The sequence below is a fragment of the Rhamphochromis longiceps genome, linkage group LG6 (genome assembly GCF_057381845.1).
Source record: "Rhamphochromis longiceps isolate RC_006_pf linkage group LG6, R_longiceps_female_GT1.1, whole genome shotgun sequence".
Lineage (NCBI taxonomy): Eukaryota > Metazoa > Chordata > Actinopteri > Cichliformes > Cichlidae > Rhamphochromis > Rhamphochromis longiceps.
The window spans coordinates 43,599,350-43,614,802 of record NC_140562.1 but is presented as its reverse complement, the minus strand read 5'-3'; the positions used below and the strand labels follow the sequence as shown (position 1 = coordinate 43,614,802).

Below are 15,453 nucleotides of genomic sequence, written 5' to 3'. Positions count from 1 at the left end.
CCTTTCTGATTGTCCTAACAGACCGCACATAAACAATCTCGCGCTCACAAAGGTTCGCTTTGGAGAGGAGAACTAATGTAAACATGTTTAATAAGCAGGCAGACTTTGATTCAGTAGTTTGCAAAATGGAAATCTACTTTACTAGTCATTGGCCCAAATGTGGCCCACATCTTCAGTTTCCTGTGAGCCACGTTTGGCCTTGAGTGACGCTCACGTATCAGGATGAGTCTGGCTGCCTAAACTTAGCCCCACATCCACCTTACATGAGCCAAATGAGGTGTGTTGTGAGTTTTGGCCAAGTCTAACACCCATAATACTTGCTGTAACCCAGCTCAGGATGTCTGAGCCACATCCAGCCTGCTGGAACATTTGTGAGCACCAGAACTGAAACATAAATGAGTATAAAGTGGCTCAGATTAAGCCCTCGTTTGTCAGCTGTCAGAATAAAAAGTCTGAGCTGAGAGCCGACAGTCCGCCTGATGTCATGTTACACTCACACATAACTGTGAAAAAGGAGAAGTGGAGCTAAGGTGACCCTTCGAGCCTCTCGGGCGTGTTTACAGAAATACTGGGGAGTGCAGTTATGTTGCAGCAGAACAAAATGTTCTGTTGTGTTTATAATGAAAAGGAAAGCTTGAAGTGCAAAATTTGGAGTGATTTTAGAGAGTGCAACACTTGAAGTATTGTGAGTGGGAGAAGCAGAATGGTTAGCTTATAGGGAGGCTTTTGACTGGCAGCACACACCCCAATTCATAAGTAAACAGAGAATGTGAATGACGAAGAAAGGCGGGGTGTAAATCAGTAAATGAGATATTTATTATGCGCTTCTGGTGTTCCGTCAGATGTAGGAGTACGTGTTTGCCTCCCGATTTAATTGCTTTTGAGATAAAACCTAACAACAAATCAGAAAGTCAGAAAATGTAACGGTCGATCCTGAGGAGGCTCCGATCACGTCCTTGTGTGCATGTGAGGATCTAACAGAGTCGTCCAAGGCTTCCTTTTTATGGCTCTTGATTTATATCTGTAAGCATTTTGCAATAAAGGACTCGCCAAGCCCTTGTCTCAGGTGAGCCACAGCACTTGGCTCTCGTACAGAGTGAGCGGGATAATTGGGAGGTAGTCATCCTGTACTTCTGTGGCTCACAAAGAAAGCAAAACAGAATACCAATTCTTCATAAGAACAGGATTCCTGTGCGTGCATGCACTGTACTTTGTTCTGCGTAAATCATTGCATAAGTCTGGCATAAACAGCGCCCGGAGGCTGGGGTTGCCTGTGCTGCATGAATACTCGCTGTCAGTGAACAATAACACACGATTGTGTGAAATGCAGCATGCTGGGCATAGTTGAGGAAATGGTTTGAAGCCCGGGTACGTGGGTCAGAGGTACAGACGGAGCCGTTGTATTTACACTCACGTACAATCTGCTTCCAGGTTGGTATATGACCGGAATGCTTAAAGCTCACACTCGAGGTCAGTCACTCTTTAACCTTATCAGAGCCATAAACATGCAATCTATCTGACACAACCTGATTTCAAGTGTTTGAATGTCAAACTCTAAAGTTTAGTTTATTTACTCATTTTGCGGCTTCAGCTTTGAAAGGCATGCGTTGATCCTTCTTCCAATTATTTACCTTTTTCTGCTTTTTAGTGTTAAGATAGCAAATGTTTCCCATTAGCCCACATGTTCATATAATCTGTTCTTACACATAAAAAGAGCCAAAAAACACTATACTGTAGCAAATAAAGAGATTATTCAACCAGCTTGAGCTTTTTTGTTATGTCCACTAATCAAAGTAAATCATGCTGCTGTGATTAGTGGAGATAATCACGCTTAAATCTGATTTGTTCTCCTGCTGCCGTTTAGGAGGCAACTTTGTGAGAGGAGCCTTGGCATTAGGGAGACATATCGGCGATAGCTTGACGTCCTCGTAAATGATTTCATCACAGGATGGATGGTAAAGGGCATCATGTGCCTGAGGGCCTTCTGTGCTGCCAGACATTGTGCATCCTTATACTCAAATTACTTCCTGTTCATTGTCTTAAACGGCCTTCTGGCAGCATGATGGCGCGGTGGTTTGCGCTGTTGCCAAACCATCCCTGTGTTTTCCCCGTGTCTCCTCCTCTCACAGTCCCAAAGACATGCATGAAGTGGGGGGAGGTCAGTCTACTTGGTCTCTGATTTCGATTTGTTTTGCTGATGAGAGCAAACAGACTGGAATTCAAAAGTGTCTCCTAACCATAAAGTGGTTATGTGAGCCCCACAGAGATGCAGCTGGTAATATCTGAGGTAGGAGTATGTACTGTTTATAAGACTGGGGAAACCTGCAGTCAGCTGAGACTGAAGAAGTCAGTTGGATGAGTGACGAAACGTTTCTCCCACAAACTGCTACGTCCAGATGAACAGAATCAACTTTTGGTGAAGTAGGAGGGTGTTGTTGTTATTTTCTAATAAAGAAAACAACTGAAGAATAGAAACATCTGAAGCGTTGAGCTGACTGAGGTGAATTTCTTGGTATGGTCTCCGTTTTGACATGCAAATAACATGTAGTAGAAATGATTTTAAAAATGCAGATATTTTATTTTCCATGTGATTTCTTGAAATGCATTTATAGTGCACTGGGTCAAATTGCCATATTTCCAAAAAATACATTAAAAAAGAAATAATAAAAAGAAAAAGAAAGAAATACATTCAGGTACGACCAATTTTGGCAAATAAAGAAAACAAAAAGTCGGTTTGCCGACTGAATGCTCATGTTGAGCTTATTGTCAGTGATCTCTCACATGTCATCTGGGTTTAATTACTGATTAAAAGCATTAAGTCTTTAAAGATGACGCACTCTGATATTAGGGTGGATAATTTAAGCCTGATAACTTAATCTTAGCCTGACTTTAAGCCATATGTCAGGACGGAGTCCAGGACTGTGCAGCGTTAAATGTGAGAAAAGTCTGTGCAAGTTTCAGGGTTGATGAACATGACTTCAGCGTGCTGACTGCCATAAGCATGTGACGATGGTTTCGGGTTAACCAGTAAATCACCTCATTCGTTCCCAGGAACTGCAGTGTACATAAGAGTTACAGCAAATGTACAGTTTCAGTTTTATTTAACTTGTCATTGCACAACACACAGTGACACACTTTATTATTTGATTACTCAAAGAAATGATCATTACATTACGTCTGGTGCTTAACCGGTTGTCTGTGTGTGGGTGTGTCCTCTTCCACAGACCAGGTGCTGGAGAAGGCCATGCACAAATGTGTCTTAAAACCTCTGAACAGCGTCATCGAGACGGCTTTGCATGACTTCCAGGTGAAGATCTTAGAAAAGTGTCTTGATAAATGAGGAGATAAGCAATGCTAAAGATGAAGCCCTGATATCAGTGATGCATTGTCTCTGTTCGCTGCAGGTGAGCAGTGGAGCTTTGCAGCAGCTGAGGGAGAACTTGGCGCTGGCTAAGACCAAAAAGCCCCAGGAGCTCGGGGTGGATGGTGCCGTGCCCCCTGACGCCGTGGCTATTGAGAAAATCCGGCAGAAGTTCCTGAACATGAGGAAGATGTATTCCCCCGAGAAGAAGGTGTCACTGCTGCTGCGAGTGTGTAAGCTCATTTACACCATCATGCAGGATAACTCAGGTATGGAAAAGTCCGTTTGTTCCCAGTTTGTCAGTTTCCTCTGATTGTTTACAGCTGTGATTTTTTTCCTTTTCCTTCCTCTGCCTGACCTGTGCGACTACCATCAAGGTTATTGTAGTTAACTGAAATGAAACCAAAAACTAAAATTAGATATAAAAAACATTGTTTTATTCTAAAATAAAAATGAAAAACCAGACTCTTGGAAAAAATTCAAACTAACAGAAATGATTTTGTAGTTTTAGAATGTATTCATTTGTGATAGTAGTTATCACAACTTGGCTGATGAGGCTTTGATGGGCGTGTTTGTTGAGAGTCTGGATGTCTAGACTGTGAGTCAACTGCTTCCAAAAGGAGTTTTCAAAAAGTAACACCTGTTCTGATTTTCCTAAATCACACCTCTTGACATACGCCCTCCATACAATTCCAATTAAAAATGACTAAACCTAACGTCAAAATTAATAAAAACGAAACTAAAATGAAACATTTTAACATTTTCAAATGAAAGCAGAACTGAGAATGATCTAACGAACTCCGGAAACGAACTGAAAACGATATAAAAGTGAAAAATAATTTGAAAATACAAACCTGCCACACCTACATCCCCCTCTGCTCTCCATCTGTTTCCTTCCAGGGAGGATGTACGGTGCCGATGACTTCCTGCCCATGCTCACTTATGTGGTGGCTCAGTGCAACATGCCACAGCTGGACACGGAGATCCAGTACATGATGGAGCTGCTGGATCCATCCCTGCTTCAAGGAGAGGGTAGGTCCTGTCGGTTACACAGGACATACACATTACAGCAGCACTTGTGCATCGGTTACAGACACAGTTACCATCTGAGAAATGTTCGCTCAATATTCGCAGAATTCTTTTCATGGTTTAGAAAAATAACTTCACGATATCTAATCATGATTCAGTTTAGCTGCATGTGAAAATAGTTAGAACAACAGTATGCCTTATACTTTAAAAGATCAATGTCTACAATACATTTAGGTACCAAACTAGTTTGCTAGGAAAAGATCATTGGGTCATAACAGAGCCTTTCCTACTGACGTGTAACATTGTTAAAGCAGGACTTTAAATAAAGCAGAGAGAGACTCTGAGGTCTGCTCACTGAAAACATCACCTCGTCTTAAAGTTTAGATGCTTCATTCTCCAGGTTGGGCGCACCAGTGTGCTGTGAGGCTAAAGAGGTCCACCCTGTTTTGTAACCTGGTCAGAGGAAGGTCTTGCCATTTTGACTGTGTGAGAACAGGAAGCTTCCAGTTTAATGGATGTACATACCCAAGATTATAGGTGGAAGTCACGTAGTGGAAGTTCAGACTGTGAGAGGAGTGGTTTCCTGCCACAGTCCGGTTGACAGTATTAGGATGTTGTATCAGGACTGATTGTGGAAAGGAATATTTTGCATAATCTGCTGCTGCTGCATGTAGCGATGAACCTGCCGAGTTTTATCTCCAAACTCTTTCCTTTAATAACTGTGCAGCTTTTACAGCATCTTATTACTCATTGTTATGGTTTTACAGCTTTGATGTTTTGATTCAGTATCGCTGCTCTTATCAGTTTTATTACCAGCAGCAACAAACTTGGAGCTGTTTTCTTTTGAAAAAAACATCCTACAGAAATACTGCTCATGAATAATTTAGTAGGTAATAAGTCAGAGAAACGGCAACGAGGAAGGGTCAGACTCCATATTAGCTGTCAGATCACTCAGGTTTTTTGTGGTGGGTGAAACGTTTTATGAGCAATGTTAATGACAGTAGATGACGAGCTCTCAGCTGTAAGATGTTACTCATTGTTTGTCTAAATAATGAATAATTGCCTGTATATGTGAGTGTGTGGCTGTCGGGGCCATGTGTACTTTTAGCTTGGTGACATCTATGTCATGTCAGAGTAAACGAAACCACAGAGAATAAACCAGGCGTGTATCACTACACCATCACATGTCTTTCATTCACGCCGGGAGCGTTCAGGAGTGGAGTTCAGTCTGCTCAGGGTCTCCAAGCCTTTGCCGGGTCGCCTGTTCTGTGCAGCTTTATGTGCCTCCTGTTTAATTTAAACAAAAATCCGCCTAGTGGCACTTTTAGTGACGCTTTCTTGATGAATGTTTAGGAGGCTTCTGAAAGATGCTGCAGTGCGTCTGGTAGAATAAACATAAAAACACTCCCACATTCAGCTGGTAACAGCTGTACTGTACAACCATGACGCTAAGCTGAGAAACTAAAGAATTTAAAGATTCACTGAAATATTTTCCTCTCCATCACTGGCCCGGAGCGATGTTTTAAAAGCTGGTAAATTATAGAGCAATACACCTTCTGCTAACAATGAGTCATTAACCCTTCGGACCCGTGACCGGCTGAAAGAGAAACAAATGAGTTATGTTTTATAACTAAAACCATGTCACAGTGTGTTGTGTAACACTAGTGTTAGTTACTGTTCGCGGGAGTGAAAGAGTCGTGAATATCTACACGTTGCTGCTGGTTGGAAATGATGTGGGACACGTGGGCAGAGGTTTAATCATCACCAAAATCATCACTACTTGATGAGTTATTTACAGATGTTTTGTTTTTAATGACTTTAATTTATTTTAATTGGTTCTTTTAGCTGTACAGCACTCTGCTCACCTGTTGTCTTTAAAATGCGCTTATGGAGAAATTGACTTGGCCTGCTGTGCTGCCCCCTAGTGGCCAGAAATCTACAGAAGTAGTTCCTTTTAAAGTTTGATTTAAAAAAAAAACAAATGTGAGGTTTTCCTTATTTTAGCATTAATGTCTTTATTATGAAGCTTGGTATTTAGTGGAAACTAAAGACACAAAGTTCACTCGCAGGATGATGATAAATAGTAAAATAAATAAAGACTGAACTGCAAAGTGTCCCAACAGTTTCTGTCTAAAGTCATTTAACATATTTGTTTCTTCTTTTGAAAGCTTTGTCTTGCCTTCAGTAGAAGGTGTACGGTATCACTGAGGTCTTTTACAGTGATTCTCAGCTCCAGTTTTTATTGAAGGTTCTTTGAGAAAACTTGATAAATGCTTGCATAGGAAGGAAAAGTCCTCACAGCAAGGAAATTCCAGTCAGTGTTTTGATTTTTAATGGGCTGGAACCACTTCAAAAGGAAAAAATAAGAAGGTTTAATGTACCAAGAGTGAAATATTTTCCCATCAGCGCCAAGCTGTCTGGCACGTAAACTGAAAATGTTTAATAATCGGCTGTGTAGGTAAATATCTTTGACCCTTAAGCACCAAATCTGATTCATTTCTGCCAGAAAGGCGCAACTGTCTTCATTTTTCTTAATTATTTTTTAACTTCGGTTGGTTTCATTTCTTTTTGTATTTAATTTTTACCCCAGGCGGTTACTACCTGACCAGCGCCTACGGAGCCATGTCCCTCATCAAAAACTTCCAGGAGGAGCAGGCGGCCCGAGTGCTGAGCTCCGAGGCCAGGAACACGCTGCAACAGTGGCACCGCCGGCGGACCGCCCAGCGTTCAGTACCGTGTGTGGACGACTTTCAGGTATCACCTGACCTGAGCCGACCTTGACCATCCAGGCAGTGAGTCAAACTTGTACCAGTAAGAGTAAATCCAGCTTTGGACAGAGGCATGGAAGGTGCTGTGTCTCAACTGTACTAACATCACAGCATGTTGCTCCTGATAACATTACTGCATGTAAAATCTTTGCCACTGCATGTGGGTTTCCTGCCTGCTCACCTCCTCAGAAATGCCCCTTTCGTTCATTTTACAGTTTTCTAAAATTGAACTCTTTTCTCTCTAGAACTATCTCCGAGTCGCGCTGCAAGAGCCGGGGGTGGGCTGCACGGCCAAAACGCTGGTCGTCCACCCGTACACCACCACAGAAGAGGTCTGCTCGCTGTGCGCCCAGAAGTTCAGGCTCTCCGACCCTGAGAACTACGCTCTGTTTCTGGTCAACGAGGAAACCAGCCAGCAGCTCACCCCAGACACTCACCCTCAGCGAATCAAAGCCGAGCTCCACAGCCGGCCGCGCGCTCAGGTCTTCCACTTCGTCTACAGGAGGGTGCACAACCTGAACCTCTGCGTCCCCGGCGTCGTGCAAAATGGAAACTGTCCTCAGGTTGAATAGCAGAGGGAGACAAGCTCCGCCTCTGGTGCTTGTTGATGTTTTGTGGAGAGGGTTGAAGTTGCACGTTGGCAAGTTGATGCAGATATGAAATAAGGGTGTCTTTGATTAGCAAATGATTTTTTTTAATTAGGTTGAACTCTGGAAAAAGACAAAGAAGGGGAAATTCAGCAGCCTGTATCTGCTTTGGTTATAAAGGAGTTTAGCATGTGTTACGTGGGTGGAAATGAAATGTTTGGCCATGATGGACACGTATACCATCCTCAAATAAATGACTAACTTTTGCCTTAACTACTGCTCCCTCGGTGCCTTTAAAAGGAATTGATTATACTGTTTGCCACTGACAGCATTCAACCCAGATTAAAACTCCACTCTAAACATTAATTTAAAAAGAGAAATGAGCTTTTGTAAAGTGTATGATTGTTCCGTTTTTATTGTTCTGCAGTTGCTGGACAACTGCAGTTGGTATTTGTGTGTAGAAATATTTTTATATCCAAATATTTTTTATCCCTTAAGTGACAAAGATTTGTATTCTGAATTACTGTTTCTGTACTGGACTTAATACTGGACTTTATTTATGCCAGATATTTCTCCAAAGTCGACTTAAATCAGCACTGTTTCTATTGTATGTTATTAAAAAAAAAAAAAGCTGAATATGTAAATTTATAAAATACACTTTAAACGAGGCCACTTGATGACTCCTGTATTTATGTATGTTTTTCTGAAAAGTCACAATTCAGTAGCACGGCAACAGGAAGAGAACAATGGATGATTTTGCTGCATTTATGAGACAAAATCACACACCTGCAAAATGCACCATTAGTCACCTCCTGAGGGTTTAAACATGAGTATCAGCCTGCAGCGGTGAGCAGCTTTATTTTCTACACTCAACGTGTCTGAGATGAGTTACACAAAGCCTCACATATTGGACAGCTGAAGTAAAACATGGTGCATTATGCCAAACCATTTCAAAAACCATTAATTTGGTAAATTTCTCAAACTCAGAAAACACGAGTCTGTGTGTATACGTGTATGTGTGTGTGTGTGTATATATATATATATATATATATATATATGGGGTGCAACAACACACAAAATTCACGGTTCGGTTCGGTTCGATACTTTGGTGTCACGGTTCGATATTTTTTCGATACAAAAAAAATGTTCATGCCTTTTTAATTTGTCATTTATTACATTTTCACGGCACATTCTGCACCACATCTCTGTGCGTTCATCATTTGTTTGAAGCCAGCTCACCTCCTGCAACTACTCTTCCGAGAATACGTGCTTCTTTTGTGGTTCGGACTCCTTCTGACATTTCTTTGGAGGTGGAGGAACATCACAGTAATTGCTTAAAGGAGCTTCTTCGACATCTTTAATTTAAGAGTTCTAAACAAATGTCTGTCCTCCTCCTGAAAATCTTATGTATGCAAACACGCGTTGCAACTTCTTATCTTGTGCCCGTTTTTTATTTTGACAGCGAATGCGCACCTGCGGACCACTTATGTGCAGCCCTGGTTATTTCGCTTGTCATATTGCAGCCACAGAAATTCTTTTGTCCATGAAACCATAAAGCTGCACTTTCTTTTTGCCTTATCTGATTTGTCATAACGTTTTGTGGTAAGTTTTTCTTTGGCTGTCACTTCTTCACCCTGACCTGTCTTATTTGGCTCAGCAGAACTAAAATATTGTGGCGAGCTCAGACAAGGAGGAGACGGAGGTACCGTTTGGTCTTGCTTCCCGTGAGCTAGCCAGGGAGCACAGCCGTTTATTGACATCTGCAGAAGAACACTGCCGCTAGCTAACTGCTCAGCGCAGCAACAACACACAGGGCGCCCTCTGACCCCGGAAGGACACACCGTCGCAGCGAGAGGGCGTCACCCGTCACTATGGCAACATAAACAAAACATAACTGTACAAACAGAACCCCGAACAGCCCTGATCCGCTACAATATATATCCTGCTGCTTTTACACACACACTCACATAATGCTCAGCGATTCTCTGCGCGATCAACCTCTCACATGTTTAAGCTTGCTGCGGGAGATTTCACTCGTCATGTTTGCATAGTAAGCTAACGATTGATAAGACAACGTCAGAGGAATTGGTGCGCAAATTATCATCACTCACCAATCAGTGCTGTCGCTCTCTATACACAGTTCGCACGATTGCAAAGTGAAAGCAAAAAAACAAGCGCAAATTCAAACGCGATTTCAATATGTCACATATTGGCAGTGGCTCACCGATGCCAATGACATAATTACCCAGCTACATTTCCGAAAGAATGCAAAAGCATTGACATAGATTTTTCCTTCCTACAATAGCCCGACGGGCAGGGTAGCCCGCAGGGTAGCCCGTCTGAAAAAAATCGCTAGCCCCAGGACGTCGGGCTAGCGATTTTCCGAGCCCTGTATCTGATTGAGGAATCACTCATCTTTGGAAAAGAGAGTTTATTACAGAGAAATGCCTCTTTCCAAAATAAAAGCTATACTATCCGCTTCTTCTGGGCTATATTCTCAGCAGCATAAGGAGAATCATGTGCTAACAGCTGTCTAAATGACTCGGCTAAAGTTAGTAGCATGCTTGTTGTTTTTGTCTTTGCACTAGGATGATGTCGGTGTAAATGTGCAGTCATATTCGTTGTGTTCCCGCTAGTGCTTTCAGGTTAATCTCGTTGAAATGACCTTAACGCCACAACACGGCAAATCTCCGTTAACGAGCTACCGCCGATCGCCCCGTGCATGGGGCTAGACGGCCAACACGTTAACGAGCTAACTGCGCTAACACACTAGTTCCCACCCATGTAATTGAGCATTGCATGGCACATCCAACATACTGTTTTACTTTAGTCCATGACTCGCTTACCTTCAGGGTCATACATCACATGAAAACCAAAATAATTCCAAACGCCAGATCTGAATGAGGGTGGGGGAGGTGCCCTGCGCTCTTCCTTCTGACGATGCTGTCTGTGTTGAGCGCTCAGTGGATCTGCGCTCGACAGTGCAGCCTAGGCGGAGTAGTCGAACGCAGATTCACTGAGCGCTCCACACAGACAGCATCGTCAGAAGGAAAGTTGATAAAATAAATTACAAATGTTGTATTGTTCGATACATATGCGTACCGAACCGAAAGCACTGTATCGAACGGTTCAATATCGATAGGAATATCGTTGCACCCCTAATATATTTTTTTTCTTTTTTTTTACACAACTTATACAGCGATACATTGGTGGACTCTGACCACACAGTGAAACTTATGCAAAACAACCACCTTTTGAATGAGTCTACATCATTCGCAAATTCAGCCAAATCTGTTAATTTATGCAGCAGCACAGCAGCCAATCAAAGGACTGCACGGCAAGTAATGCACCAAGTTTAACTTCCACACCAAGTTTACTCTCAAATAAAATAGAATAAACAGGTTCCTAAAACAAAAACAAGGTGAAGGTTTGCAGCACTCAGCCATGCCTCTGTGTGCTGGGACAGTCAGCGTGGTTACACCCCTAAATTTAAGCATCATCATGGCATCAGTTAAAAATAAACTTCCAACTTTCCCCATGTGGGACAATGAAAGGATTATTCTATTCTAAATCCACCCCACTACAGTTGTTATGACGCAAGAAAATAAAGAGTTCAAAAGTATTTCTTTTATTTGGAAAAATATCAGGATTCTGTCACCTTTCAAGCCTGTTTCAAGTGGACTGTTATGAATCTTCCTTTCATTCGATTTTCTGTTGGGTTGTTTTGTTAGCAGCGTCAGGCTCCACGCTGACCCTCTGACCTCTGTGTTTGCCATTTGAACCACGCCTGAACAACAAAGTTAATGTACTCACAATAGTGTATGCCAAAGTGTGGTACATAATGTACTGTAACAAAGTGAAAAGCTTCCTGGAACTGATAGTGAGACATTAGGCTTCAAGCTAATGGAGTTGTTCTCCGGTCTTTGTCCCCGGTTCATTGTGACTCCTGCCTGTCTCTTTGGAACATGGGTTCAACTAAAGATCTTCAAAGCCACAAGTGTGGCCTTTGCAATAAATATAGGAAAGCAAAGGTGGATTTAGAGGGTGAGGCAAAAAAACAAAAAAACAAAGACAGATTGTGGGTTTTGTCTATTTGATCAGGAGAAGGGATCAAATAAAGGTTAGGTGAGTTGACTGCTATGTGTAGTTCAAAGCTATTTAGCAAAGATTAAAGACGGTATGTGTTTAGACCAATACTGACTCCAAACAAGCAGTTTAGGTACAAGTGAAGGTGTCAGGTTTATGTTGAGGCCAGAAGATTAAAGTGTATGGTTTTGTGCCATACCAGAAAACAAAGTCTTACAAGGCTGTAATTAATATAATGAAGTCCCTGTATGTAGCATGCTTATTGCTCTTAAAGGACACTGTAAGAAGCCCGCCTCATGCACTACCTACCTTTCAGAGAGAGCACACACACACATCAGGAAATCCCAACTTAACTCTATGTTTGTGTCAGCAGAGACTGCCCCTCAGTGGCACTTACAGGGCAATACAGGCGCCTCCAGGTAGCCTTCAAAATTTGGTTTAGATTATCCCTAAATAAAACCTTCCCCCCTACGATTTTTATACCCAAAGAAGATGGAATTCAGTTTTCATTATATAGCCTTAAGTCACAACAACAGATGCTCCAAGACACTTTATATTGTAAAGATCCTACAATAATACAAAGAAAACAGAGAAAGCCCCGACAATTAGATGACGCCCTGTGAGCAAGCACTTTGGTAGGGAGCCCAACAAGGGACATTGGAGGAAAGAAAATTGAAAAAAAAAGTACGTCTTGTTTTCCCCCAATCTCCATTACCTTGCTCCGTACTTTGGCAACAGTGGGAAGGAAAAACTCCCTTTTAACAGGAGGAAACCTCCAACAGAACCAGACTGAGGGAGGGGCGGACACAGGGCATCTGCCACAACCAGTTGAGCTGAGGTAAGTAAGTCAGGACAGGTGTTAAGGTTTAAACCAGAACTAGAACCAACAAAGGTGACTAAAATCGCAGCCCTTACTTTCTTCCAGAGAGATGAAGGCCTAGAGAGGAGGAGTCAACCTGTGTTTATATACTGCAGGTGTGTGGATAGGTGATGGACAGGGCTGGACTGGGACAAAAAATCGGCCCGGGCATTTTGACTAGAGACCGGCCCACCAAAAATGTGACGTCATTCAGGGGTAAAACCGCAAAGGATTCTGGGAACTTGTGGCAAGAGGTACTAGCACATGCAGGCTTTCAATTGAATTCAGTTACACAGCGATAAAAAGAAACACAAAAAATGGCAAGAAGCTGTAACTGCAATAGCCGGTGTTGTGCCAAAAAGTGATTGCTCATATTTAAATTGCTATAAGAAACTTGTTGGGCTATAATATGTGAAACATAGGTCAAATGCATCCCTCATGGATGACATAAAGTCATCTCTCCATCTCTCTCTCCTGCTCTTCTGTCTCCTCTGTCACAGACTTCTCCACTTTTGATGATAGATCAGCCTGGTGCAACATGTAAGGATTGGCACAATTTGTTAAGATTTTGAGGAGTTTGAGAAACTAACCTTAAGCATAAAATAAAATTTACTATCAGTAACTTCATAGCACCCGCCCAGCAGTATATAAACTCCGTCATGCTAGCTAGGCAGTACCAGTGACTGTAAAAAGTCAGCACAACGAAAACAAACTACAACTAAACCTGGTTTATATCTGACACAGATAGACAGCAGGGCCCTATTTCAGGAAGCCGGTTTAGAGCAAAATCTGAGTAAGTATACCCTGAGTTAACGAAAACTCTGGGTTTTCGGTTTCACAAAGCGAGTTTAGATTAATTCTGAGCGAGTTACTATGACAACACACTCCGTGACGCTAACCTGCCCCCTAGCAGGTTTACTTCAACTAACCCTAACTTTCTCCGCCTCTTTGTCGGAAACCTGACTGTAGGAAGTGTCAGACATGGCGTGCCCCTTCCTTGAAGAGCCAGTAGATGTTGAAGCCCAAATTCTCCGCAGAGCTCTCCGCCGGGAGAGAGTGATTAGAGCGCGTTTGGACATTTTATCATTTCCTGATGATTTCCTGTGTGAACGTTACCGTTTTTCAGCACAATCTATAATTTATTTGAATAACATCCTCAGGCCTAATATTGCTCATGTGACACATCGCGGACATTCTCTCAGTTCTGTACATATTATTTGTATTGCACTTCGGTTTTTTGCAAACGGGAGCTTTCTGTATAATATTGGTGACGCTGAGCACGTTTCCAAGTCTGTCGGGCAGTCAGGAATGTTACAGTTGCACTGAAACGTCTCCTGTACTCGTTTGTGGTGTTCCCCGGTCATAGACCCACAAGATTCATCAAAGAGGGATGCCACAAAATTGCAGGTATCAGGATGAACGAAACTTAATTCATGATGTGGTGATATTTGAACTACTACTTAAATTTTACATTTATTCTCATGGTTCCCAGGCGTGATTGGCTGTATAGATGGCACTCACATTCCAATCATTGCTCCTTCAGTAAATGAAGGAGACTATGTGAACAGGAAGTCTTTCCACAGCATTAATGTGCAGGTACATAGTTCCCTGTAGCATTTCAAACTAACAGATTATTTCATTATAGTAATGGATGCTAATTTGTGTTCTCTGCACTGTGAAGATCATATGTGATGCTGCCAACATTATCACAAATGTGGAAGCCAACTGCTCAGCCTCTGTGAGTGGTGGTGGTGGAGGACCCCCACCTGTTTTTCAGGCCTCCGCTTTTTTTCTGTTGGCTATAACGGGTCACATTTGAGCATACAGAGTAAGCAAATATGTACTTGTAATGTGCTCAGATAATTTCAATAAGTGCTTACAGAGGGGAAATTAATGTAGCCTCTAACTGCAATTGATTTATATAGGACAAACAGACCAAGCACTATGGCTCATAATACAATTACACCTTACCTGTTTGGACTATATTTTTATATTTCATTTTTACTTGCTGCCAGGAACGTTTGGGGCCTGTTGGGTTGCACCTGCGCTCACATCACATGACAAAATAAAATGTATGAAATAAAAAATAAAATAAAATAAAATAAAATAACGTGTTACATGGGTGGAAATCCCTAGATCAATGTTTAAATTAACACTCATGCATTGACTCTGTCGGCCATGTTTTGCCATGCATGCTCCCTTTCTTTTGCAGCTGAGGCTGTGTTACTTTTTTTCCGCAAAATTTGCATGTTATAGCCCACCCCCGTGACATCACGCTCCAAAGCCCTATGCTGCCATCAGAATTTCGGCCTCAAGCGCTGTAAAATTGACCGCGCCTTCTTTCCCTCCGTCTCCATGGTGACTCGCTTAATCTGTGCTCCACTAATCAGGGCTTTATGTATCCTCGTGCGCGCGCTTAATTTGGGGTTAAAGCAACTCCGCGTTGATTGAACTAATTGTTATCAGCCTTTCTGAAACCGAATATTCCGAGTTGGACAGTTCGGGGTTACTCAACCCTGAGTATCGTTTTTCACTCTGAGTTTTCTAAACCGGCTTCCTGAAATAGGGCCCCCCTGGTCATAACTTCTTACCTGAAGTTCAGTTCCTCTGCCACTATGACCGGTGGACGCCTCGGGTCTCTCCTCCTCTTGCCTCCCCTTTCCCTTATCCACCTGCTGGCCTCTTGGTGATGTTGCTAAATCTGTGGAAGCTATGCCATAGCTACCGCCAAACAATTCAGTTATTTTTACACATTTGGCAGCA

General features: G+C 42.3%; 1 protein-coding gene across 3 annotated transcripts in view; it reads left to right on the top strand.

Moving 5' to 3' along the window:
• The window catches only part of LOC146668840 (ras and Rab interactor 2-like), a 39,494-nt gene extending 31,046 nt beyond the window's left edge, over window positions 1–8,448 (top strand). Inside the window, exons 9-13 of one of the 3 annotated variants that reach the window (XM_085410895.1) lie at window positions 3,225–3,307; window positions 3,405–3,630; window positions 4,262–4,393; window positions 6,981–7,144; window positions 7,404–8,448. In XM_085410895.1, coding sequence (XP_085267021.1) covers window positions 3,225–3,307; window positions 3,405–3,630; window positions 4,262–4,393; window positions 6,981–7,144; window positions 7,404–7,730 — 932 coding nt within the window. In that variant the 3' untranslated portion in view covers window positions 7,731–8,448. Of the gene's footprint in view, window positions 1–3,224; window positions 3,308–3,404; window positions 3,631–4,261; window positions 4,394–6,980; window positions 7,202–7,403 lie in introns of all 3 variants that reach the window. The other 2 variants (XM_085410896.1, XM_085410897.1) reach the window with 2 other exon arrangements.
• The last annotated feature ends 7,005 nt before the right edge of the window (window positions 8,449–15,453 follow it).